Raw genomic sequence first — 21,290 nt, 5'->3', positions numbered from 1 at the left:
TATAAACATGACAGGCCACATTGTACTGTTGTGTTTACACAATTCTTTCCATGCAGAAATATAAAGTATTTTAAAGCCATGTAGTGACATTCATGCCACTAATGTCTTTACTCTCTTAACTAGATATTCATACATTAATGGGCAGAGAAGGGAGGAGTCGCACAACTGATGACACAACAAAAATATCACTTAATTACAGACTGGGTGATTACAACACAGCTCACAGACCAAACAAACAGAGTAATATCACTGTGTGTTACTGAGGGCCACGTGATCCCACTAATTTAATATATGTGATGTAACATACTTAAATATACCACGGCAGTGAAGTCGCTTTTACTGTGCAGCCAGGAGTAGCAGCAGTGGCTGTGAAGCGTCCAGCTCCACGTGCATGTCTGGCGCACACGACTCATGCAAAGCGACTTAATAAGTTCTGGGTACATTGAAATAGCCTGTAGCGTTAGCCTGTAGCAAAACACACAGTCCTCCCACCCAGGCCTGTGATGTAGACTGCAGAGTTTATGAAATGACGTCCCCGCGGGAGACTCGCATTTACGCCGCCACATCTCGAGAGGAGACGGGCGATTAAAGGAAGACACTTTGCCTTTTTGTCCCGTGCAGGGATCTCAGTTACAGATAAATGGAAAACAAGGTCCAACTGAAATATTTTTAGCTTTGCTATAGTCTAGACACATTTTTCCTTGAGATATTTACACCCCAGCGTCTCATCCCAAGTGGAAACCTTTTTGCATTTAAACTTTTAACAGGATTATATTCCTTTTTTTCTAAGTACATTTTGCTGATGTTTATAAAAAAAAGCATGCACAACAGTATATATTACAACACAGAATACAGAGCAATGAAGGGGAAACGTAAGGGAATGTATACTGTACCTTTTTTACCTGTAAGGAACACACACCTGACAAAAGGCTATCTTCACATCCAGGATAGGTTCGCTGCAGTTATATAAGAAATGTCTGCTCATAAATACCTGGAAGACAAACAGAGGAGAGTGGGAATCAGAGAGGGAGTGTGTGTGTGTGTGGTGTCGGCTTCAGTAACAGGAAGTAACAGTATATGAGCTGCAACTTTTTTAAATTGTGTATGATGGGAACTGAAGTGACCACACAAATTCAATGTACTACTGTCCCGATGAATCACAATACATGTAATATATACAATACCTCGGTTTAATTTATCACAGTTTTCTTTCGTCAATGTGTCTGATAGTCATTAGGAGAGAAATATAAAATGTGCAGGATGAACATTTCTTGTCTTCGTACTCCCTTGTATATGCAATGGGAGGATTTCATCACCTTATTTGACATCTTACTACCTTAATTATTGCTTTCAGCTTGATTGTATTCGCCCTGTAAAGGAGTAGTTTGATATTTTTTTATTTTTCTTCTTTGATCATGTCTGTCTGTTAATGTCCGTTCTTATAGCATCAAATAACTAATTAAAACCAAACCTAGTGTAAAATGAACACTCTTCTCATTGTACTTTTTAATTTGGTCCATGTCCCGTCCACTTACATGGAGGAGGTGTGGTTTATGACCAGGTGCCGATCGAGACACTTTTTGTCATGTCGTCCATCTTTTCTATACAATCTCACATGCTGCAGTTTATCTAATTAACTTGTGGGCTTTAGAGGTGCAAGTGAATCTGGGTCCAGGCGTATGCTAAGCTAACCAGCCGCTGTCTGCAGCTAATGACAATATATCTCAATCAAGCCCTTAAAAACCTGCGAGCTTTTAAACCAGTGTATATTTACGTCTTAAGTGTTTATTGACTATTCATGGTAATTTATGGCATTTATGAATTAGTCAATCTTAGCACCACAAATCCATATAAAACTAATACAGTTATAAACCAACATAATAAACATTTCACTAAACTGCACTCCCACTTTATTACTTTGACAATGAATTCCTAACCTCTCCGACCTTCAAGGGACAGATGAGTTTATTTCGAGACTGCAGAGATAATTAACTCAATTTTAACAGCTTATATTTTACAATCGCTGTCGTACATAAAAACAAGCTTTCAAATAGTCAGTACCATTAGAGATGCCACTTGCATAAAAAGCGGTGTAGCCATTTTTTAACTTGGTTTAATTTCAATTTGCCCATTTTCTGGAGCCTTTTTTTTGTTGTTGATCGGTTCAAAACACTGCGAGGGAGGAAGAAGAAGGAGAGAACGACAGAGGCTTCCCGCATTAAGCTGAAAGCCAGGCTGCAGCTCTCGCCCACAGTGCCTCTGACTTCAGTGCTTTTCCAGGTAATGAAGCCCCCGATGTGCTAATGATCATGTCTTCTGAATAAAATAACACGTGGCATTGAAATAACAGGACTTTTCTTCTTTTTTTTCTGGCTCAGTTAGAATGGGACTGTGGTCACGATGTCCCTGACTAGTTCATCCTCCACGAAGGATGTGGAGTGCTCTCAGGGTGAACATGTAGGACTTCCTGGACACCAGCATTTAGCTCCAGCAATGATTTAATGATGCCACGGTTAAAGCTTCAGTGTCCCTGCCACGTCCAAAGGAAGCAGGGCGGCTTTAAATAAGAGATGCAGGACACAAAGGCAAAAGATTTCCGGTTTGACCTATTTAGGCCCGACCTTTTTACTTTAGACCCATGCAGAGTGACAGCACAAAGTGGTGGTGGACATTCGTACTGTCTGAGTGGGCTGCGTTTGCATGAACCATAACATTGTGTGTCATAAATAGGGACTGACTGATTCACATCCGAGCCTATATCCCGGGAAGAACCACGATAATGAATTCCCATCAAAGAACAAGAGTAAAAAGAGGGACGGCTGAGAGGAGGACTGCCTGATGAATTAAGAATCAGATAAAATGAACAGGAAAGTGGAAGGTAACAAGGAGACAGTGTTTTCAGATGGGATTTCTGCACGGGATCCATACATCAGCCGTAATCCCTTTAGGGATAGTCGTTTCTGTATGTGTCCCATGACTAACACCACCGGCACCACATTAACCTGCACAATATTTGCGGTTAATCCAACAAGTCAACGCTGAATCGAGCAGACCACCTCTGGCTGGCCGTGTCTGCGATGCTCTAATCTTTAGCCTTCTGTGTACATTAGATATTAAAACCTCTCACATGGCCGAGATGTTTGTCTTGCAGCAGTATGTATGCTGTAATAATTCAAACACCACCTGGATCCTCTGTGAATCTGATACCAGGCTGTGAGGGGGAGTAGTAGCTTCCATTTAATGCTACATGTGGTAACAATGGTTAAAACGTGTTTTTCTCCTTAGTTCTCAGCAGAATCGACCAAAACTACTGCCCGAATGTCCTATTGAATTGTAACTGAGCCATGTTTTCTGATGGAATGAGCATTTTCACAGCAGGATCAACAGATTAGCATCAAAATAAAAGATGTGGGAAGTCATAAATATGGATTTAAACCAATACCTGGTTAAATTTATAATAAGATTCACAAAATGAGTAAAAGAAAACAAAAGATAATTCTGGAAATCGTTTAATTTCTGAGTAAAAATGGTGACAAATAAATAAAAAAAATAGATAAATATGATTGTCAGAGTAATTTTGTGACTACTGTTTCAGAGGCACTTTTACTAAAAAATTATTATTTGTAATATAGTAAATATGGAGCAGAACTATAAATATATTAGAGACTAAACAAAAATTTACCTTGAAGCAGCCATTTTTTAAAATGAAGTGGATACGAGTGACGAGTCTAATTCTGCGACAGCGATTCTGTGCTTGTTTGTTCAACCCTCTGACCAGATTGTGCTGATAGTGGTCGTGGTTGAAATGCTGTTCCGCTTGTAGCTGAGACTCTACACTCAGCACCAGTCCTTAAAACGCCCATAGATCATTCTGACAAGCAGGGGGGAAAAAACAGGAAGCCTGAAGTGTGGGGCCAGGATGTGATAATAGAGATTTTCAATCCCGTTGGATGATATTATGCACGACAATGAATCATAATCCATATTAATTAGTGATAAAGACAGTGAAAATGATCCGCATATAACAGATATGGACATGATCTAACCACATTTCTGCTGTGAACATGTCCTTCGCTCTGCAATACAAACTATCATGGACTCAAAGTTAGTGTGAGTGTTTAGTGGTGAGGATCCTTTAGCTGTTATAAACTATATAAACTATAATCAGGAGTGTGGTGAATGCTCTTAATACAGCATCACGATCAACTGACTCTACTTCTTTTAATGCCAGTGCAACAGTGCCTGAATATCAATACTAAAACAGTACAATTTTGAAACCTTACTTCTAGTACTGACAAATGTTAATGCAAAAAGGTTTTTATTTAATAAAAGCAGCCAAATCTCACAGAGATCGAATCTCTGCACTGAGACTTGGTTATAGACGCACTTTGGTTGGGACTCGGATACTGAGATTTTCCATCCCAACTCAAAAGTGAAAATACATTAGAAAAGAGACTGTGCCAGGACAGTGGTGGTGAACTGATCCTGACTGATCTTAGGGTGAAAGAAAGATAATTAGGGAAGTTCATATTTCACAACTTTTGCAAGATAAGAACAAAAACCACGATATTGAAAAAAGTTCTCCCTCCTGTTTGCTGCTCTTGAAGCTTTGCTCAGGAGTATTTCTCGCTGTTGCATCAGAGTTTAGGAAGCGACAGCTGTTATCCAGGACCTGCAGGGGTTCTGGACCCTTTGCACCGGGCGATAGGTTGTGTAAAACTGCTCAGGAGGATTTAAGAGTATATATCCCTCTTCTGGAATCGACTGCTGATGTCTGTATTTTGCATTTAAAAGAGTGTGGTCGCAAATTCAAAACCAGTTTAAGAGACAATGTAGAGCCTGTGCAAAAACAATTTCATGGCAGACCAGTTAGAGACAAGTAATCAACCTTCAATCAAGCCCACACCACAGCAACATATAATTACTGTGATAAAAACACATGACTTGTATAGCATGAGTGGAATGCACTGTTTCATGATCAGAACACTACCAGCAAACAAAATAAGGCAGACTTCTCGTTGAGCGAGACATGTGCAATTTTTGCCAGACACCAGAATAACAATTTGAGCCTTTTATTGCTAAAATAACGTAATTTTAGTGGACATTTTGTGTCATTTACACACCCGCATTTATAAACATAGGGCCCAGGTTGAAAAATAACAGAATCAGCTATGAAATGTGACATGTGAAACAAAGTGATTTGGTTCCAGTTTCATCAGAACATATTGTATCATAATAGATGAAATCTGAAAGCGCACAAAACTGCGCCTCAGCACCTTTCTGTCATACGCACACACAAACACATTCACAGACGCGAATCTGCCGCACAATTACAAAAGAAGTGATCATTTGCGCTGATGGAACAAATGTAATTAAGAAAAAAAAACAATAGATACTACAAGGATGAAATGGAGAGAGAAGAAAACACTGAGAGGATGTTTTAATTATCTAGAATGGGCTAATGCATATTACTGATTAGCCGACCATTAATCTCCAGTGCTGACCATACTGATGCTGAATTATGCAACCGTCTGTGTGTGTGTGTGTGTGTGTGTTCTGCAGTTGTAGCTGGTGCTTGTTATGTGGATCCTGGGCTTTCTGTTACATCCACCCCCATGAGCACAACAGCGCCTCAGGCAGAGCAATGATCACTCTGCATACTGGGTAGGCAGGGTCCCATCATGCAGCAGGAACTCTCTATCCTGGCACTCAGTCTCCACAATATACTTTAGTTTTTCTGTTTTACCAGTTTTCTACTCTCCCCTGGAAGCCGAGGTGCAAACCATGGCCTCTGAGGCTGACGTTAAAGATGTCACTGCCTATAGCTGCACGTAACTATGGACTGAATATGATGTGAATGTGGCATTATAGCAAAGAGGCCCAAAATTATTATTCAAAGAAGTAAATGCTTGTACTTAGATTCTGGAGATTTTTTATGATCAACAGCAGCTACGGCCAACATGTCCAAACCATGTTTGTAAAAATGACAAACATGAGATTTCGGTTGTCAAACAGTCACAAAACCTACTTTGTTTGGGTTTAAAATGACATTCATCATCATGGTCACAATGATAATTCTGTTGTTAAGGTTGTTTTTAATCGAGGATAGAAGAAATGTTGAAGAAAAAAGGTCCTTTTAAGTTCTCTGTTTTGACCAAGACCCATCCTTCCACCCCAGCCCCCTGCTGCTCCTGCCAGAGGTCGTCCAGCAATAAAAGGTAACAATGGGTTGTAATAGTTCTCTGACACAGACGACCTTTGGGGTCTTTTTATATTTTTTTTTTCCAGGAGGACATTTTCCTTATAACATTTATAATGCCTGCGTTCAGTTTAAGTGCGTGTGTCAGCGACGGTGCTTTTTCCACAGCAGAATTTTGAACTTTCATAGCAGGTGATATAACTTGAGTGGCACTCAGTAGAGCGCACACCTCCGCTAAGGCCAAGCAGCTCCACACGTCTGTCTTACTCTTAAAATAAAAGAATAAAAGGCAGAGGTAGTCTGGTAAACTGCACCCAATTGTACAAACTCATGCAGCATTCATATGTCTGATTTTGTTTACATAAAGATGAAGATATTATTGCTTGAAAAATGTGTTATTGAGTTATTGGTTGTTAATGCTTGAGAAACCTGGATTCTTCACCAGCTCATCCACATCCCTCAGTTAAGTCATTCCTGTGTAATCCTGCTGATTAAATTAAATAAAAAATCAGACACGTTTGAAAAAAATGGCCTCCTTGACCTCCATTCATTTCTTTTGAGTGTAACAGTGAAGATACTGTGTGAGCATACACAACAGACTTCAGCTCGGGTTAAAAAAGAATCGGTAAAAAAAACGGCCGAGCCCCGACAGAGAATTAGCTCGGCCAGACCACAACTCGACAGGCATTTCGTTTTTGGGACCGAGCCCAATGTTTTCCCCAATTACAGGCACGTGCAGCATGAAAGATCAAATAGATAGCCCTTCCAAGGAGGCCAAACCCAACCAGACCCAAATATCCTTTCAAAATGTTGGTTTGAAGGCAGGCCTGATCCGGGTCCCAGCGATCCCAACGAGCTTGGATTGGGTTTCCACACTCTAATGCACAATAGCAGAGAACCTTGCAGTGTGGTTCTTCGGCTACGACATGTGAAAATATCCACCAAGGCTGCACCTTATCTCCTTATGTCAAAGAAAGTGAGAAAAAAAATCCGCCCCATTTATTCAGACCCACTCCGAACTTCTTCTTGGGTCATGCCCCACCCCTCCACAAAATTTAATGGAAATAAGTTGTGTCGTTTTTTTCTAATCCTGCTGACATACAGACAAACAAATTGACAATGAAAACGTAACCTCCTCTGCAGAGGTAAGAAATCTATTGTACTGGAACTAATACTATTGGTTACACCGGTAACCTTTGTTGAACATGAACTTGTCTGTAAATGTTTTACACAAAGCATGGGTCAGTAAGTGCATCCGAATCCCACATGTGACAGACATTGTCCACCATCTCTGTGCCCTGTGTGCCTGATTAACCGAAGATCACCCACGACGTACCTGCCGACAACCGAAGCGACAGACCCTCAATAAAATGCAAACCACCCACGTAAATATTTTAGTATGCCAGGTGCTCCCTAACAAAGTCATGACTCTGAGTGTGAGCGGCAGAAACACCTTGTCATCGAACAAAAGAAAACATTTGGTGCAGGTAAATGCAGCAAACAGTCATTCCACGATGATGTTTATTATGCAATCTATTTGTAATATCTGACGTGAAAGGCTGAGGGGCAAAGCAGAGAGCTTTTCCAGCTGGAGAGCAACATGAGTGTGATCACATTCATCAGGCTATTCCTCGTGTCGAGGTTAAAAAACGACACACTATTAATAAAGGACAGGATATGAGCTATTTCCCCTTGTGTCTTGAGAGAGTCCTTTTCATTACGAGTGGAAGAGCCGCCAGGTGACCCGTCAGGCCAATATCTGATCTGCTGAAAGTGTGTGTGATCGCAAAAGTGTTTTTACCAGAAGACACAGTGATGAAATACGTCAGAGGGAAAAGTGAATATTTAGTTTCACTTGAAAATAATAAGTCAACATGTTGCAATAATGTTACAGAAGTAGTGAAATAATTGATAATGGTTATATAATAATACAATAATGATATGCATTTTACATCTATTTATATACTTCAGAATCGGATAGCAATCAATAAATAGGGAAATTCTTTCTCTTTTAGCAAATAAACATGCATTTGATTTGGTTAGTTATGGTTTGAAATTTAAGGATTTAATCAATTTAAGGAACTGTCATTATCACTTACGTGCGCTCCGTCTACGCGTACTTGACATTGATTGGTTTGTAGACGGGCGTGAGTTTGATGGTGTGTTGTTAGTTCAGAATGAAGTAGTCTTTCTGTTTGAATGGATAACATTAATGAATCAGTCAGAAATCATATGCTATTACTACCAGCAACTTCAGGCATTGTACTCGACACTAGTTTAAATGCACCAAATGACCGTCCTCGTCGATCCAACAATGTCTTTAGGGGTGAAGACTGCTGCAATCGTGCTTCAGCTTCAGCTACTTCTTCTTCTTCTACTGTAGAATTCTGTCTCAACTTCCTGCAATTGGTCCAAAAGTCTGAACTATCCAACAAAGTGTTTCACTCTGCAAACGAACAGAACCATGGTTCAGTGTGATCCAGACCAAGCCTTTTGGGGGAACTGAATTTTAGTCCATTGGTCCGAGACACCTTTCACACCTGTTCTTTTGGTTTGAACTAGACTGAAAAGACAAACAAGGCGGGTGTGAAAGAGCCCTTAGCTCGACATTATTTGTCAACACTTTGGTTTTATTTTCAATATTTCTACTTTATTCTTGACATTTAGACTTTATTCTCCAAATGGAAAACAAAATAAAGTCTTTCTCCTCTTTTTTGTTTTCCTGAGCCTAATACCTCTCCATAGTTGCTCAGTTACTGTAATCCCTGTTCTGTGGAGGAACAAAGACTTTCGGTTGAGTTCTAGAGGAAATGTTATGTTATGTCTGCATTAAGGGTTCATTGACTGCCATAGCAATGGAGGAGGAATGATAGAGCACATTGTGCCCGTCCAGATGTCTACCACACACACCAGTCTTGTTTTTTTCCTGGTCGTTTCCATCTTCGCTTCCTCCCCTCTCATCTCTCTTCCTCCCTCTGTCAGCCTCACATTTAGCGTGAGTCACCGACTGCATGCCACAACATAACACAACAACACAACGTCTCCGTTCCTCCATCTATCCGACAACACTGAACGAGAGCCTGCAGTCTCCCGCTTCCCTGCTCTCCCTTTTGTCCCTCCCTCCCTCACTCCCACCATTCCTGCTCCCAGCCTCGCTGCAGCCGTCTCCCCTCCCCCTCCCTCGGAGCTCCATTGTGAGTGCTTGGTTCAGCAGCCTCAGCCTCTCCTGCAGTACGCAGCCTTGCCTTTTCACTGTGCAGCCTGAGCCAAATGCAGAGCAGCCTCCCATCATGGGCTCAGGGGAGGGGACGAGAAGCACTTCAAACTGCAGGCCCCGGCCAGGAGGGGGAAAAAAACAACACCATGCCGACTGCTGAGCTCATCTACAGGTTGTGAGAATTCAAATGTTCACTGACATCCGGTTGGTGTCTGTAGAGCTGAAACACACAGATTCCTTGTCTCTCGCTCACATCCCTTGATTCACTTGACCCAAACAAGAGACATGTAAGCTGAAAACCTGCCGGCACTGCAGCGTTCTGATCAGCTGCATGGTAACAGCATGCACGGCTTTGGCAGGTGCGTGAGCACATTCGTGTGATTTACAGCCTTTCTCCCAGAACCTGGAGCACATTTGGAGGAAGAGGGCAAGAGGGGAGCGCTGCTGAAACTCCTGGGCCTTGTGTAAAACAACCCCCTGGATACTCCTAACACATAAAATGATAAAAAAATGTTTAATCTGACAAGACCACAGAGCTTTTCTAATGCTAAGATTACAGTAAGCAGTGTTTCTAAACACTGCTGCAAAGGTATGGGGGGGGGGGGGGGGGGGGGGGGCGGTGTCACCAGATAAACCACAACTATTGCACATGGCACACTGGCAAAGGATGTAGGAGACACGGGCGTCAATTCAGATTGAACCATGTTTCTTTCACGTGGCTAAATATGTAGTGAGGTGTGAAATACTTCTGCTAAATGTGTTTTATGAAAATATTGTTTATGTATTATTGTTTTCTGAGATATTACTTGTGTACAATCATTTTTCCCAAAATACAATAATATAAGCCTTTGGGTGCGATACTTCATTGCCCATCTTGCAACGCTCGTGTTTAGTTTTTTCTTGTACTTGTATCACATCTTACTACATTTGTTATTGAATTTTTTCAATATCTGCCTACATGATAACATGGCACATGCCTTTAGCTTCAGCAGCATTCAATAAGTCTTTAATGAGAGTGCATTAAGAGATTTGATGATATGCAGCAGGTTTTTATGTAATGTCATTAGTCTGGAACAAATGCCCCTCTTTAAAATCCCTTGATGGCCTCACAGTTGTGTCTGACCTTTGGTGGCTCTTAATTCTCTTTACAGATGTGCTGCGAGGAGATTGGCGCCGAACCTAGAGGAGATTAAAAGTCTCGCGTTCTGCGATATCAGCAACGCAAAGCAAATGAAGGCTGCATTTTTGACGGATCAGATCCAATTATATAACTGTGTTTCCACTCTGCAGGCCCATCTCTGTCCGTGTTTGTTGTATCCTGAGCGAATAAACTTTCATGCAGCAACAATAAAACTTTATTCATAAGACTGTGGCATCACTTTGGGAAATATATTAAAACATTAATTGTTGACCAGTAATAATTATGTCTAATTTAATGCTACCAGTTGGTTAAGTTAAGTTGATTGACAACCAAGGCTGTATATATAAAAATGAACACAGGTCTCTGCTTCCTCCCGCTATCCAGAAATGAAGATGAAACATCCCGGATACTGCACCAGAGGGAGATTGAGACGCTTTGGCTTCACTTTTGAAATTTACAGTACAGTCTATGATGAAAAAATACATACTGTGAAACCTTTCATCTTTGGTTTCATGTATCTATGGCAATGTGAACCAAACAGCACATACAGAGAAAAACACTCCTGCAAACACATCAGCCAAAAGTGACACTTATTCTACTATAAACAAACTAATAGCACAACTTCATTCATCATCTAACCCTAAACCTTATATACATTTACTTATCACATAAAACCTCTTTCTTAACCAAATTATTTGTCTATTTTTCTGGATCATATTTAGCTGCTGTTACGGCATAAGGAGTATGGATTATTAAAACCACAGTAAAGAGTAATACTCAGCCGAGGTCACGGAAAGTCTTCCTCGGTGATCATTTCATTTCTAATGACGACATTGACCTCCCATATAATTATTCAAACCACAGACCACCACAAAGAGACGAGAATATTTCAGCGATTAATGTCCAGCAGCGATGGTTTGTGGAAAAGGTCTTTCCATGAACTTCTCAACCTCTATAAACCCTCACACCATGCTATACTGAACTGGTATTTATTCACCAACGTTTGCTCGCTCAAACTCTGCTCCCCTGAAAACTGCTGGCAATTACATCTTCATTCATACATGGTTTGAGATGCTGGCTTGTTTATTTGTCTTCACAACACAATAATTCATTAAATCCTCCTTCTGTGAATATGGGATATACAAATACAATTTGATTGATTGATGTCTATCATATATTTAAATAAATGTAATTTATATCATTTTAAAATAAATCCACATCTTTATGATCCTTTTACAGCTGAAACAATTAGTCAATTAATCAATCATTAAAACTGGAATCTGCAACTATTCTAATAAATAAGAAAAAAGAATCCCTATAATTTCAGATTCTTCATCTGGCAACAAGGCATTTAAAGATTGTCACCAAAGACTTTTAAAATCAATAAATTGGGAAAAGAGTCAGCGGATTAATCAATATTGAAAATAATCATTAGGCACAGCCCTGTGTTAATCTGCAACTATTTTAATAAGTAAGCAAAAAAATTGTCAATATTGTCTATAGTTTTCTTAAATGTGAGGCTTTTGGGATTTTCTCACGGATTAAATATGTTTTGGCTTTTGGGCTGTTGGTTGGACAGAACAATACATTTAAATCTGTCGCCATGGACTCAAATAATCAATTAATTGGGAAAAATATTCAGCAGATAAATCAATAGTGAAAAATAAGCATCAGTTCCAATTTGCTGATCAATCATGCCTGTAATTCCACCATTATCTCAGTTTAATACATTGCCTTACTTTATTACATAACACAGGATTAGAGTACTGGTGATCCAAAGTCTGCAAAACAAAATGGAATTACAGTGCAGCCATCACAGTCTGCGACGCAACATCAGCCTGCTGTGGTGGCTCTTTCCAATTGATGAGCTCCCGTTGCTTAAACCAGCTACCTTCCCAATCAATATCAGTGATTATCTGTGTGTGTGTGTGTGTGTGTGTGTGTGTGTGTGTGTGTGTGTGTGTGTGTGTGTGTGTGTGTGTGTGTGTGTGTGTGTGTCTGTAAACCTGCAGTGGCTGTACTACCTCAAATGAAACAGACTGTATAAATGCTGAAGCCTCTTTTGTGTAATTCACCATAAATATTTAAAAATGATTCAGACTCGTTTCTCTCGTTTGTCACAAGCTGCCGTTGATGAAGAGGATGAAGAGGAACATGGTGTAACCTTTAATTCTTCTATTAAAAAGAGAGATGTCACTCTCTTCGGCCACTGCAGAAACACCCATAAAAAGCTTTGTTTAATTGTTAAGCGTGTTCCCTGCAGCACTTTCACAAGCATGGAAGCCCGCCTCGTGAATTATTCAGCAGCCAAGGTCACAGCGCTGAAGCGTTTTCTCTTTTCCTGTCCCGAACGTGGAGAGTTTGTTGTGACACCGTTTAAAAACCTTCACCGAACTCCACAGCACCAGTAATTAGTCCTGGACTGCGGGCGTGGACCACACACCCACACACACACACACAGGTACGTGCACGGGAAAGCAAAATCTGAAAGGTAAAAGAAGCACAAACACAACAGTAACCCCGGCAGTTTGTGCTCATAAACTGGAGGTGATGTGATGCATCCCAATCACTATAATGGGCAGTGTGGGTTTCAGGCTAATGAAGTGCGTTTCCAGTAATCCACAACAGAAAAACAAAGCAGATTTAAGAAAATTACCATCCTCTGTAGCTTCATCTCTTTTAATCCAGAACAGAATGTATTCTACTGTAGCATCCCGCCCCCTCCGCATGCAGCTTTGACTTCAGTTTTAATAAGCAGGCCCTTAAACTTCCCCTTCATACACTGTAGACATCAGCATCAGAACCACCAACCAGAACTCCTCATCAATCAATAAATCAGCATCAATTCCGACTGTTTGTCTGGGAACATGGGGCCATCTACCTCTCCCAGCTCTTACGTGATGGATCTGAGGCTGGTGCCATATCCCTGGTTGAAGCACTGACGGTCTGCATAATGCACAAGGTGCGCAGCTGACTTCTGTGGGAGAGGGGGGAGGAGGAGGAGGAGGAGGAGGAGGAGAGACAAACTCTGCATGTGAGGCCTAACAGTATGGAGCCTGCATGGGCAAGGCTTGTGTTTTGAAGAGGAAGCATCGTTCCTGCATCATCCATTTGCAGCACTCGAGCACACAGCCAGAGCGAGGGGATGAGAGATAACCAGGTGCTCAGATGCAAAATAAACAAAGAGAAGCATCCTGCATATGACAACCCTGTTATGTGATGTTATTCTTAATAAGCGGTGGGATGTTTTTAAGCCTATAGGATGGAGATGGAGAGCACTGATGGACAAGAGTATAGCGCCATTACGCACGTTTATAGAAACAACATCTATCAAAATACTGTTATTTATTTATTTGTTGATTTGTTTATTCCAATCATGGCTGTCCCTGTCCCCGTCACTACATTGGACTTCATTAACCTTCCCTACCAATCAATATTCATCACTCGACCCTCCTCCGGGCAGCAGCTGGGTGTCCGGGGGAGCGTCGCACCGCATCCACCGCCGCGCATCACACACCGAAACCCCGCAACCGGCCCTTACCATTCCGTGCCAGCTGATGACGATCCCCAGTCCGGTGACGGTCCTTTTCTCTCTCAAAACATCCCGACGGGAGACAGTGCTGCGGCGGAGACCATAGCTGTGCCAACGGCTTGATTCAGACGATCAGAGAGATGGAGAATTAATACATACAAAAATATGTGTCTTAAGGAAAAAGGAGCAAGAGGTGGACGCAGGTTGGCTGATGCTGAATCACGCTCTCTGTCTCTCTCTCTCTTCCCACAGATCACCACCTTGCAACCATTGTGCTGCAAGATGCTGGCTGTACCATCGTGGACCTACCAGAGCAGAGAGAGAGAGAGAGGGAGGGAGAGAGAGAGAGGGAGGGAGGGAGAGAGGGAGGTAGAGACAGAGAGAGGGAGAGAGGGAGAGAGAGAGAGAGAGAGAGAGAGAGAGGGAGAGAGAGGAACAGAGAGAGAGGGAGGGAGGGAGAGAGAGAGAGAGGGAGGGAGATAGAGAGGTTGGAGGGAGAGGGAGGGAGAGAGAGAGGGAAGAGGACGGAGGAGGGGGTACAGGGAATCAGGTTCCCATGGCAACCCAACGGGAGCACGTCTGACGTCAAGCAGGGAGAGAGAGAGAGGGCGGGAGGGAGGATGGTGAGAGAGGTGGAGATCTCATGTGAGGCTCTCTCCGGATGGGAGGGGTGTTTTGGAACGTCTCTCTCTCTGTGTGTGTGTGTGTGTGTGTGTGTGTGTGTGTGTGTGTGTGTGTGTGTGTGTGTGTGTCTCCACCCTGTTCCCTCCCACTACCACCCACCCTGTGAACTTAAGGCTCATATGTAAGTCTGTATTGATGCAACCAGCAAACAGTATAATAATATTAGTATTATTATTAATAATAATTATAATAATAATAATAATAATAATAAAGGAACTGAAAGTATCTGCTCTTTCTTTGGATATGATGGTGAAATCAAGGCTATATAAATTAATTGATGAAGTACAATCTACTACAGCAACACTACAGAACCAGTACAGAAACAAGTATCATAAAATAGATAAACAAATATAATACCTGAGAAGAATATCAGCTGCACAGGCCTACCTGACTAAACCAGCTACAGCTGCCATCTTTGTCTGCTGTTTGGTGTTGTGCAGGTATTGACTGTGTTTAGTGTATATGCAGAGACTTTATTTACATTTATTCAAAACAAAATAGCAATGTAACAAATACCAACATAACACTGGTAACATGAACATATTATCTATTGATGTGATAAAGACACGTGTGAATGGGACAGTTCCTGTTCAGTTCTTTTCTCCAATACTTCTTTGCTTTGCTGGCTGAGGCTCAAATGGATGGATGTACCCTGACACAAGTCTTGACTGAGGAGAAAAAGTGACAGCAAAGGGCCGTCCACCATTGGGCTTCTCTCAAACCCTCACAGAAATGTGGACGGCACAGATATCAAACATATCCAACACATGACCCATCTCACCCAACAAAGACAGATTGAATTCATCAGAGTGGAAGGACGTCTCTGGGCCTGCTTGGACAAGACTCTATTCGCACATTCTATTCAGTTTTTTATACTCAGACCAATTTTGAATGTTTAAAGCACAGGTCACTCAAAGGCCTGAGAAAATCTTGAGGATTTAAATAGACGCCCACCGAAGTTGCTCACATGAGCTTTATCATAAATGCACATTCATTTCTGAGGGTTCCGCGACAGGTGGCGAGTTGTTTTTTGGCAGAACTAATTTCAAAGGCGTTGAAAAGAAAGGAGCTCAAGCAAAGTTTCTTTTTAATTCTCTGCAGCTGGACCCGAAGGCTAAACCAACCAGTCAGCTAACCACATGCCTCCATCCTCACAATACCTGGCGCCCCACATTTCTAACACCGTCAGAACAGGCAGATCCACTCTTTCAAGTCTTGACTGCGAATGGCCCCTGGGGCTCAGACGAGCTCTGATGAGGGAGGTATTTAGGACAGCACTGACAGAAATAGAAAGAGGTAGGAATCCCAAATTCAGAGCCTCTTGGTTACACTTTATGAGACATTAGTCATCACAACCCCGTCGGCCTCTCAGTCTCCTGCGTGGGGGCCTCTCTGCCTGAGGTGATGTACAGAGATTAAAGACTATTGTTTTACAGAGATAAAACATCATTTTGGCAGCAGTTTATCTAACAACTTTTTCCATGCTGCTACAAGTTAGAAAACTGCAGGAAATGCCTTAAACATGGGAAACATGTGATCATATATACCGCACTCTTTGTGGCCAATGGGAAAAGCTCCTGGTAAAAGTTCAGCACAGCTCACACACGCGGGGCAGCACCCAACCTTCCAGTAACTCAACACATTCTCCTCCTTTTCTGGAAAGTGCCATGAGCTGTAAATGAGGAAGTCGTTTAAAAGATAATGTTGTGTTGTAAGTTTTTCTAGACGAGGTGTTTAGGCAAGAATTTAAAAATATTCTAACCATTACATGCCACTAACAAGCAATTCCCAATGTCTAGAGCCAACAATGGAGCTACTTGTCTCTAACAGGAATGTTCACCATTTAATCAGATTACTCTGTGCCATACATGAGGAGAAAGAGTATTTGTAAAGGTACAGATTGCTGATGATGCTGAGAAACAAAAATACTTATTCCGTGACAAAATCTATGTGATTAAATTTGTCCTATTTTCTGCTTTCTAATTCTATTCTGTTGCACAGTAGCAGTCACAAACAATTTCCCTGGGCCTTATACTGAAGCATAAAATTCAAATTTGAAAATGTTCAAAAGTAACATACCAAAACTGTCAAAACAGTCAGAAATCCCATCATTCTTTATCAAATAAGGCAGCGCTAAGTACTGAGAGCTAGTGATACCAGCATGTCAATCCTGTTGACACTGAGTCCCACCAACCCCCAAATGGATGGGGGCAAGGCATCGGATTCCTGCCCAAGACCGATGGGTGATCAGTCACCAACACGTACTGTTATCACTCAAAGCCTCTGAAATGCTGGAAAACATGAGGATTCTCTATCCAGAGAGAAAAACCAGCGTCACGTCTTATCACTTCAGCCCACTCAGTGTAGATAATGATCATGCATTTTTAACACTGACAGGCTCTGGCAGGCGAAGAGAGAGAGAGAGAGAGAGAGATAGGCCTTTCACCACAGCCCCCATTGTTTAAAGGCAGCATGTACTGACAACTAAATGCCACTAGATGGCACAAGACATTCCATGAATGTGGGGCAGCAGCTTTGAAGTGCACCATGGGAAGGAAGTGCTCAACAGTGAATTGCTTCCGGACAGCTTGAAATGACTGTCAGGCAACTTTGATGTCATGGGAAAGAAAATATATGATGTCCTTGATGTGCAAATCACATAACACAACAGGAAATAAGATAAAACAACACAAAAATCATAAAACCCAACAGCAAATATATAACACAACTGCAAATAAGGAAAGATGGCAGGAAAAGGCAAATAGGAAAACAACGTAAAAAAGAAAACTCAACAACAAATCACAAAACAGTCAATGACGAGCTTGTCTATAGCGACGACGTTAATGTTGTTGTGTTTTGCGATTTGTGATTGTGTTTCGTAATTTGTCGTTGTTTCGAAATGTGTGTATTGTGATTGGTCGTGTTTGTGATCTGTTGTTTGGTTTTGTGGTGAATTGTTGTGTTACGTGATTTGTCAGATTGTGTGATTTGCCACTATGCTTCTCGATTTGAGGTTGTGTTTTAGGATTTGTCGTTGTGTTTATGATTTATCGTTGCACTTCAGGGCCATCGTAAAAAAAAAAAAAAAACCTAATCTTGACATATATATTTTTTTATATACTTAGTAAGTTGTCAGCTCCTCCTCTCCACATAGTCCAGGGGTGAAGAATAAGACATTAGATGATGATGTATCTGATCAGAGGTTTGCATTATCAGCTATTGATTTAAATAAATAAGTTCAGTCACTGGAGGGAAATGGTTCAGGGGGTGAGGAAGGTTTGTGACCTGAACTCACACTGATCAAACCATCTTCTCCATAATCAAACATTTCCTCCCAGTTGTGTGTGTGTGTGTGTGTGTGTGTGTGTGTGTGTGTGTGTGTGTGTGTGTGTGTGTGTGTGTGTGTGTGTGTGTGTGTGTGTGTGTGTGTGTGTGTGTGTGTGTGTTACTATAGAAACGACAGTGGACAGTCAGGTGTCTGGTTACTCCCAGTTACTCCCAGTCACTCCCAGTCAGCCCACGCTCCCCGGCCTGAGGGAGGGGTTATTCGGCTGCTCAGCAGTATCACGGCCGCTCAGAGCTGAGCAGTGGCCGTCAAACACGACTTCTGAGCTCGAGTGGAGATTTTTTTTTATTTCTTTCTCTTTTTTAATCCGGAGCGGCTCGGAGGAGAAAAGCCGCGGTGCAGCCGCTGGTCTCCGTGGGGCCAAGTCACCGCTGGGGACCGGGAGGAAGGACCTGTTGCCCGGCTGTGTTTGTGCGTGACTCCTCGCCCGCGTCGGAGCCAAGATGTTGCTTTGTGGACGGGATGGCGTCTGCTCCCGCTGGTGTGCGCTCACATAAGCCTCGCCGGAGTACGAACATTTCCCCCGCGAGTGTTTCTGTAGCTCGTCTTGTCCGGTAAGTTTCCCATTAGCCGCTCGAAAAAGCACTTACATGTAAAGTTAATTGTTTTTTAAGCGAAGTTTGGCGTAGCCGCTGTCAGCCATACTCTCTCCCTCTCTCCCGGGAAAGCTGAGGGGCTTGAGTCGGCTGTTGCTGCCGCGCTAAAGCGCTAAAGTCTGTTTTATCCTACGGTATAAAAAAAAAACATTAGCACGGCTGTTAGCCACTTTAACTCTTATTCTCAATGTTTAACCAGGAAGTTCTGCTGTGTGTGTTGTATTGAAGGCACAACAAATGGCATGAAGCATCTTTGCCCACACCAGTGACCCCCCTCGTTGGGTCCTTTTTGAATGTAGCAGCCACGAGAGCCCACAACATGGTGTCCACCCAACAAACATCTTCAAAGTTCACTCTCCTGCTTTATTTCTGCAGCCCTGACCAACATGCATGCAGGCACTTCAGAGTCTAAAAGTGTCAGCACTGACTGAAGCTTTTATTGGGAGGGGGGGTTGCAAGAAGCCCGCTTGTTCCCCCTCCCCCCTTCATTACCATAGAGAAGTAGTAAAGTTGACTCAAAAGTCAAAGGTCGGGATGTTTTGTGTGTGAATCTGTGTCATTCAAGACAAAAAGAAGAAATAATGTGATGGAGCGAGATGATCCGCTCCCATCCTGCGTGGCTCCGGTGGAGATGGTGTGAGCATCATCGTAGGAAAAATAGCCAGTGGGTTGGGTTTGTGTGTTGGGTAAAGTGGAGGAAGAAGGGGGGGGGGGGGAGTCAGAGTGAGGTTTTTCTTTTCTCTTTTTTTTTTTTGTGTGCAAAACCCTGCTCTGCATGTCACGGTACTCACAGCAACCCTGTGATTAACAGAAATGGAGCGGATGAGGTCGAGACCAAAATGAGAAGTGAGGGCTGTCGGTCCAGAGTTGGGCTGATAATCATGGAATAGTCGTGGCTCTCCTCCTCCTCCTCCTCCTCCTCCCCGTCCCTGGCACTGCTGAGAGACAAAACGTCCAGGGTGGCTTAAGACAGAACCGCTCCATAGCTGGAATATGCAGGGTTCGGTGATGTAATGGGCAATGTTGTGTCCATCGAGGGGGGGGGCGGGGAAGACCCTGCGTTCAATAGAAAATCTGGAAAAGCGTGTCGGCAAATTGCCTCAGTTGTGAGCAGGGGTACAATTAATGAAAAGCAGCCACTGGGTTTACCCTTTTATTTAGGTGAGTCACCACTTGTGTTGTGCACCATTCCCGCTACTGTTTTCTTTACCAGAAACACGAGGACGGCCCATCTGTAAACACAGCCACAGTGGTTCTACTTGTGTCACGGGAAGAATACATTGAAGGTGGTATTTTAACATCAGGCTCTTAACCTGTGAGTCGGCAGTTTTTACATTTCAGCTGTCCGGTCCTGGTTTGTTGATGTATTCTGAAAACATCACTTCTTACATCATTACTCCTGTTGAAAAGACAGTCAGATCCAGACCTTCCTGGATGCCGTGTGTTTTGAATTTGATTCGTGTGCTCGCTCGCAGCCTGCACAATGCGTTATGATTCTGGGAAGAGAGGTTCACTCAGAGTTTGTCGTTGAATTTTCCTGGCACGTATTGACTTCACCTCAGTGCTGGCACCGGGATCCTCTCCTCGCCAGCTTCTGTTCCAAATGTGTTTGCCAGCTGAGACCACAGTTGTGATGTTTGGAGGATATGAGCAAATTCCTGCTCATATCTTATGTTCTGAGTTATGCTTTTGGAAGAAGAAGTGGAATCTGGCGTGTTTTTATGGGTGATTGCTTCAAAAGTGCAGCTACTCTGGTTTTCAAAAGATTTCGGATAACGGAGAGAAAGATGTATGTGCTTTTCTGGCCTTTTTTTGTTCCAGGCAAATGGAGAAAGGGAACATTGAAAGGAAGCAGAAACTGAAATTGTTTCTACCTTCTGGGTTATTCAGCTGAAGTGCTAGGTTTCAGGTTGTTGTTTTCAGTTCCATTTCGTGGGTTGCAGTTGTGTCTCAGACAGGAAGGTGGGAGGAAAGGACAAGCTTCACTTAAGTGCGGAGTAAAGAAGGCTATCACGTTTCCAGGCTTATTTTCTTTAAAATCCTTGTGACTGACTGTCAAACACTTTGCAGCAGCAGCAGACTTAAGCCATGTTTAGTGTTTTTTTTCCCGCTCTAGTTATAGTGTGGGAATACCTAGGAACAAACATCCCCACTGTTTGAAAAAAGAGGGAGAGAATGAGGCGCTGAAGTGGTGAAGGCTGTCTGCTCTCACTGTTTTGGGCCGTTGCCTCCTAAGCCCCCTCAATAATGAGTAGGACCATAGTCCAATGAGAGAGGAGCTGGCCTGCGCAGCAGCCTCAGCGCGGATAAAAAACATTCCACTGTAGGTCTCTGTTGAAATAACAAGGGCCACAAAACAATCGGTCTTCACAGCACCCGCTCTCCCCATTCTCATGGGTAATGAGCAAGATGGGTAGTAACCCACTTCGCCTCACACTTCACGCCTCCAATTGACTAGAATGGTTAACCTGCATTCCTGCATAAACTATTAGTCCTCTGCCTCATTAACTCTCTTCCCCGCTTCACAGGAAGGATGTTGTTTCACATATTTCCTTCAGATAAGTTTCACTGACAC

General features: G+C 42.5%; 2 protein-coding genes across 14 annotated transcripts in view; one reads left to right on the top strand and one right to left on the bottom strand.

Annotated features, from left to right (window-relative positions):
- Positions 1-14,784, bottom strand: part of mapk10 (mitogen-activated protein kinase 10) — a 32,609-nt gene extending 17,825 nt beyond the window's left edge. For 4 of the 13 annotated variants that reach the window (XM_034603217.1, XM_034603215.1, XM_034603206.1 and 1 more), the window contains exons 1-2: positions 14,099-14,382; positions 920-991 (exon numbers count right to left, since the gene is read on the bottom strand). In XM_034603217.1, the coding sequence (XP_034459108.1) occupies positions 920-991; positions 14,099-14,101 (75 nt within the window). In that variant the 5' untranslated portion in view covers positions 14,102-14,382. Of the gene's footprint in view, positions 1-893; positions 992-10,539; positions 10,559-14,098; positions 14,438-14,771 lie in introns of those variants that run through there. The other 9 variants (XM_034603208.1, XM_034603210.1, XM_034603207.1 and 6 more) reach the window with 8 other exon arrangements.
- Positions 14,785-18,305: 3,521 nt separating this feature from the next.
- The window catches only part of ptpn13 (protein tyrosine phosphatase non-receptor type 13), a 45,250-nt gene continuing 42,265 nt past the window's right edge, over positions 18,306-21,290 (top strand). The window contains 1 exon segment of the mRNA XM_034603201.1: positions 18,306-18,673. The gene's annotated coding sequence lies outside the window, so the exon portion shown is untranslated.

The sequence above is a fragment of the Hippoglossus hippoglossus genome, chromosome 12, assembly GCF_009819705.1.
Source record: "Hippoglossus hippoglossus isolate fHipHip1 chromosome 12, fHipHip1.pri, whole genome shotgun sequence".
NCBI classification, from domain to species: domain Eukaryota; kingdom Metazoa; phylum Chordata; class Actinopteri; order Pleuronectiformes; family Pleuronectidae; genus Hippoglossus; species Hippoglossus hippoglossus.
Note: the sequence above shows the minus strand (reverse complement) of the source record. Positions and strands in the feature narration are given on the sequence as shown.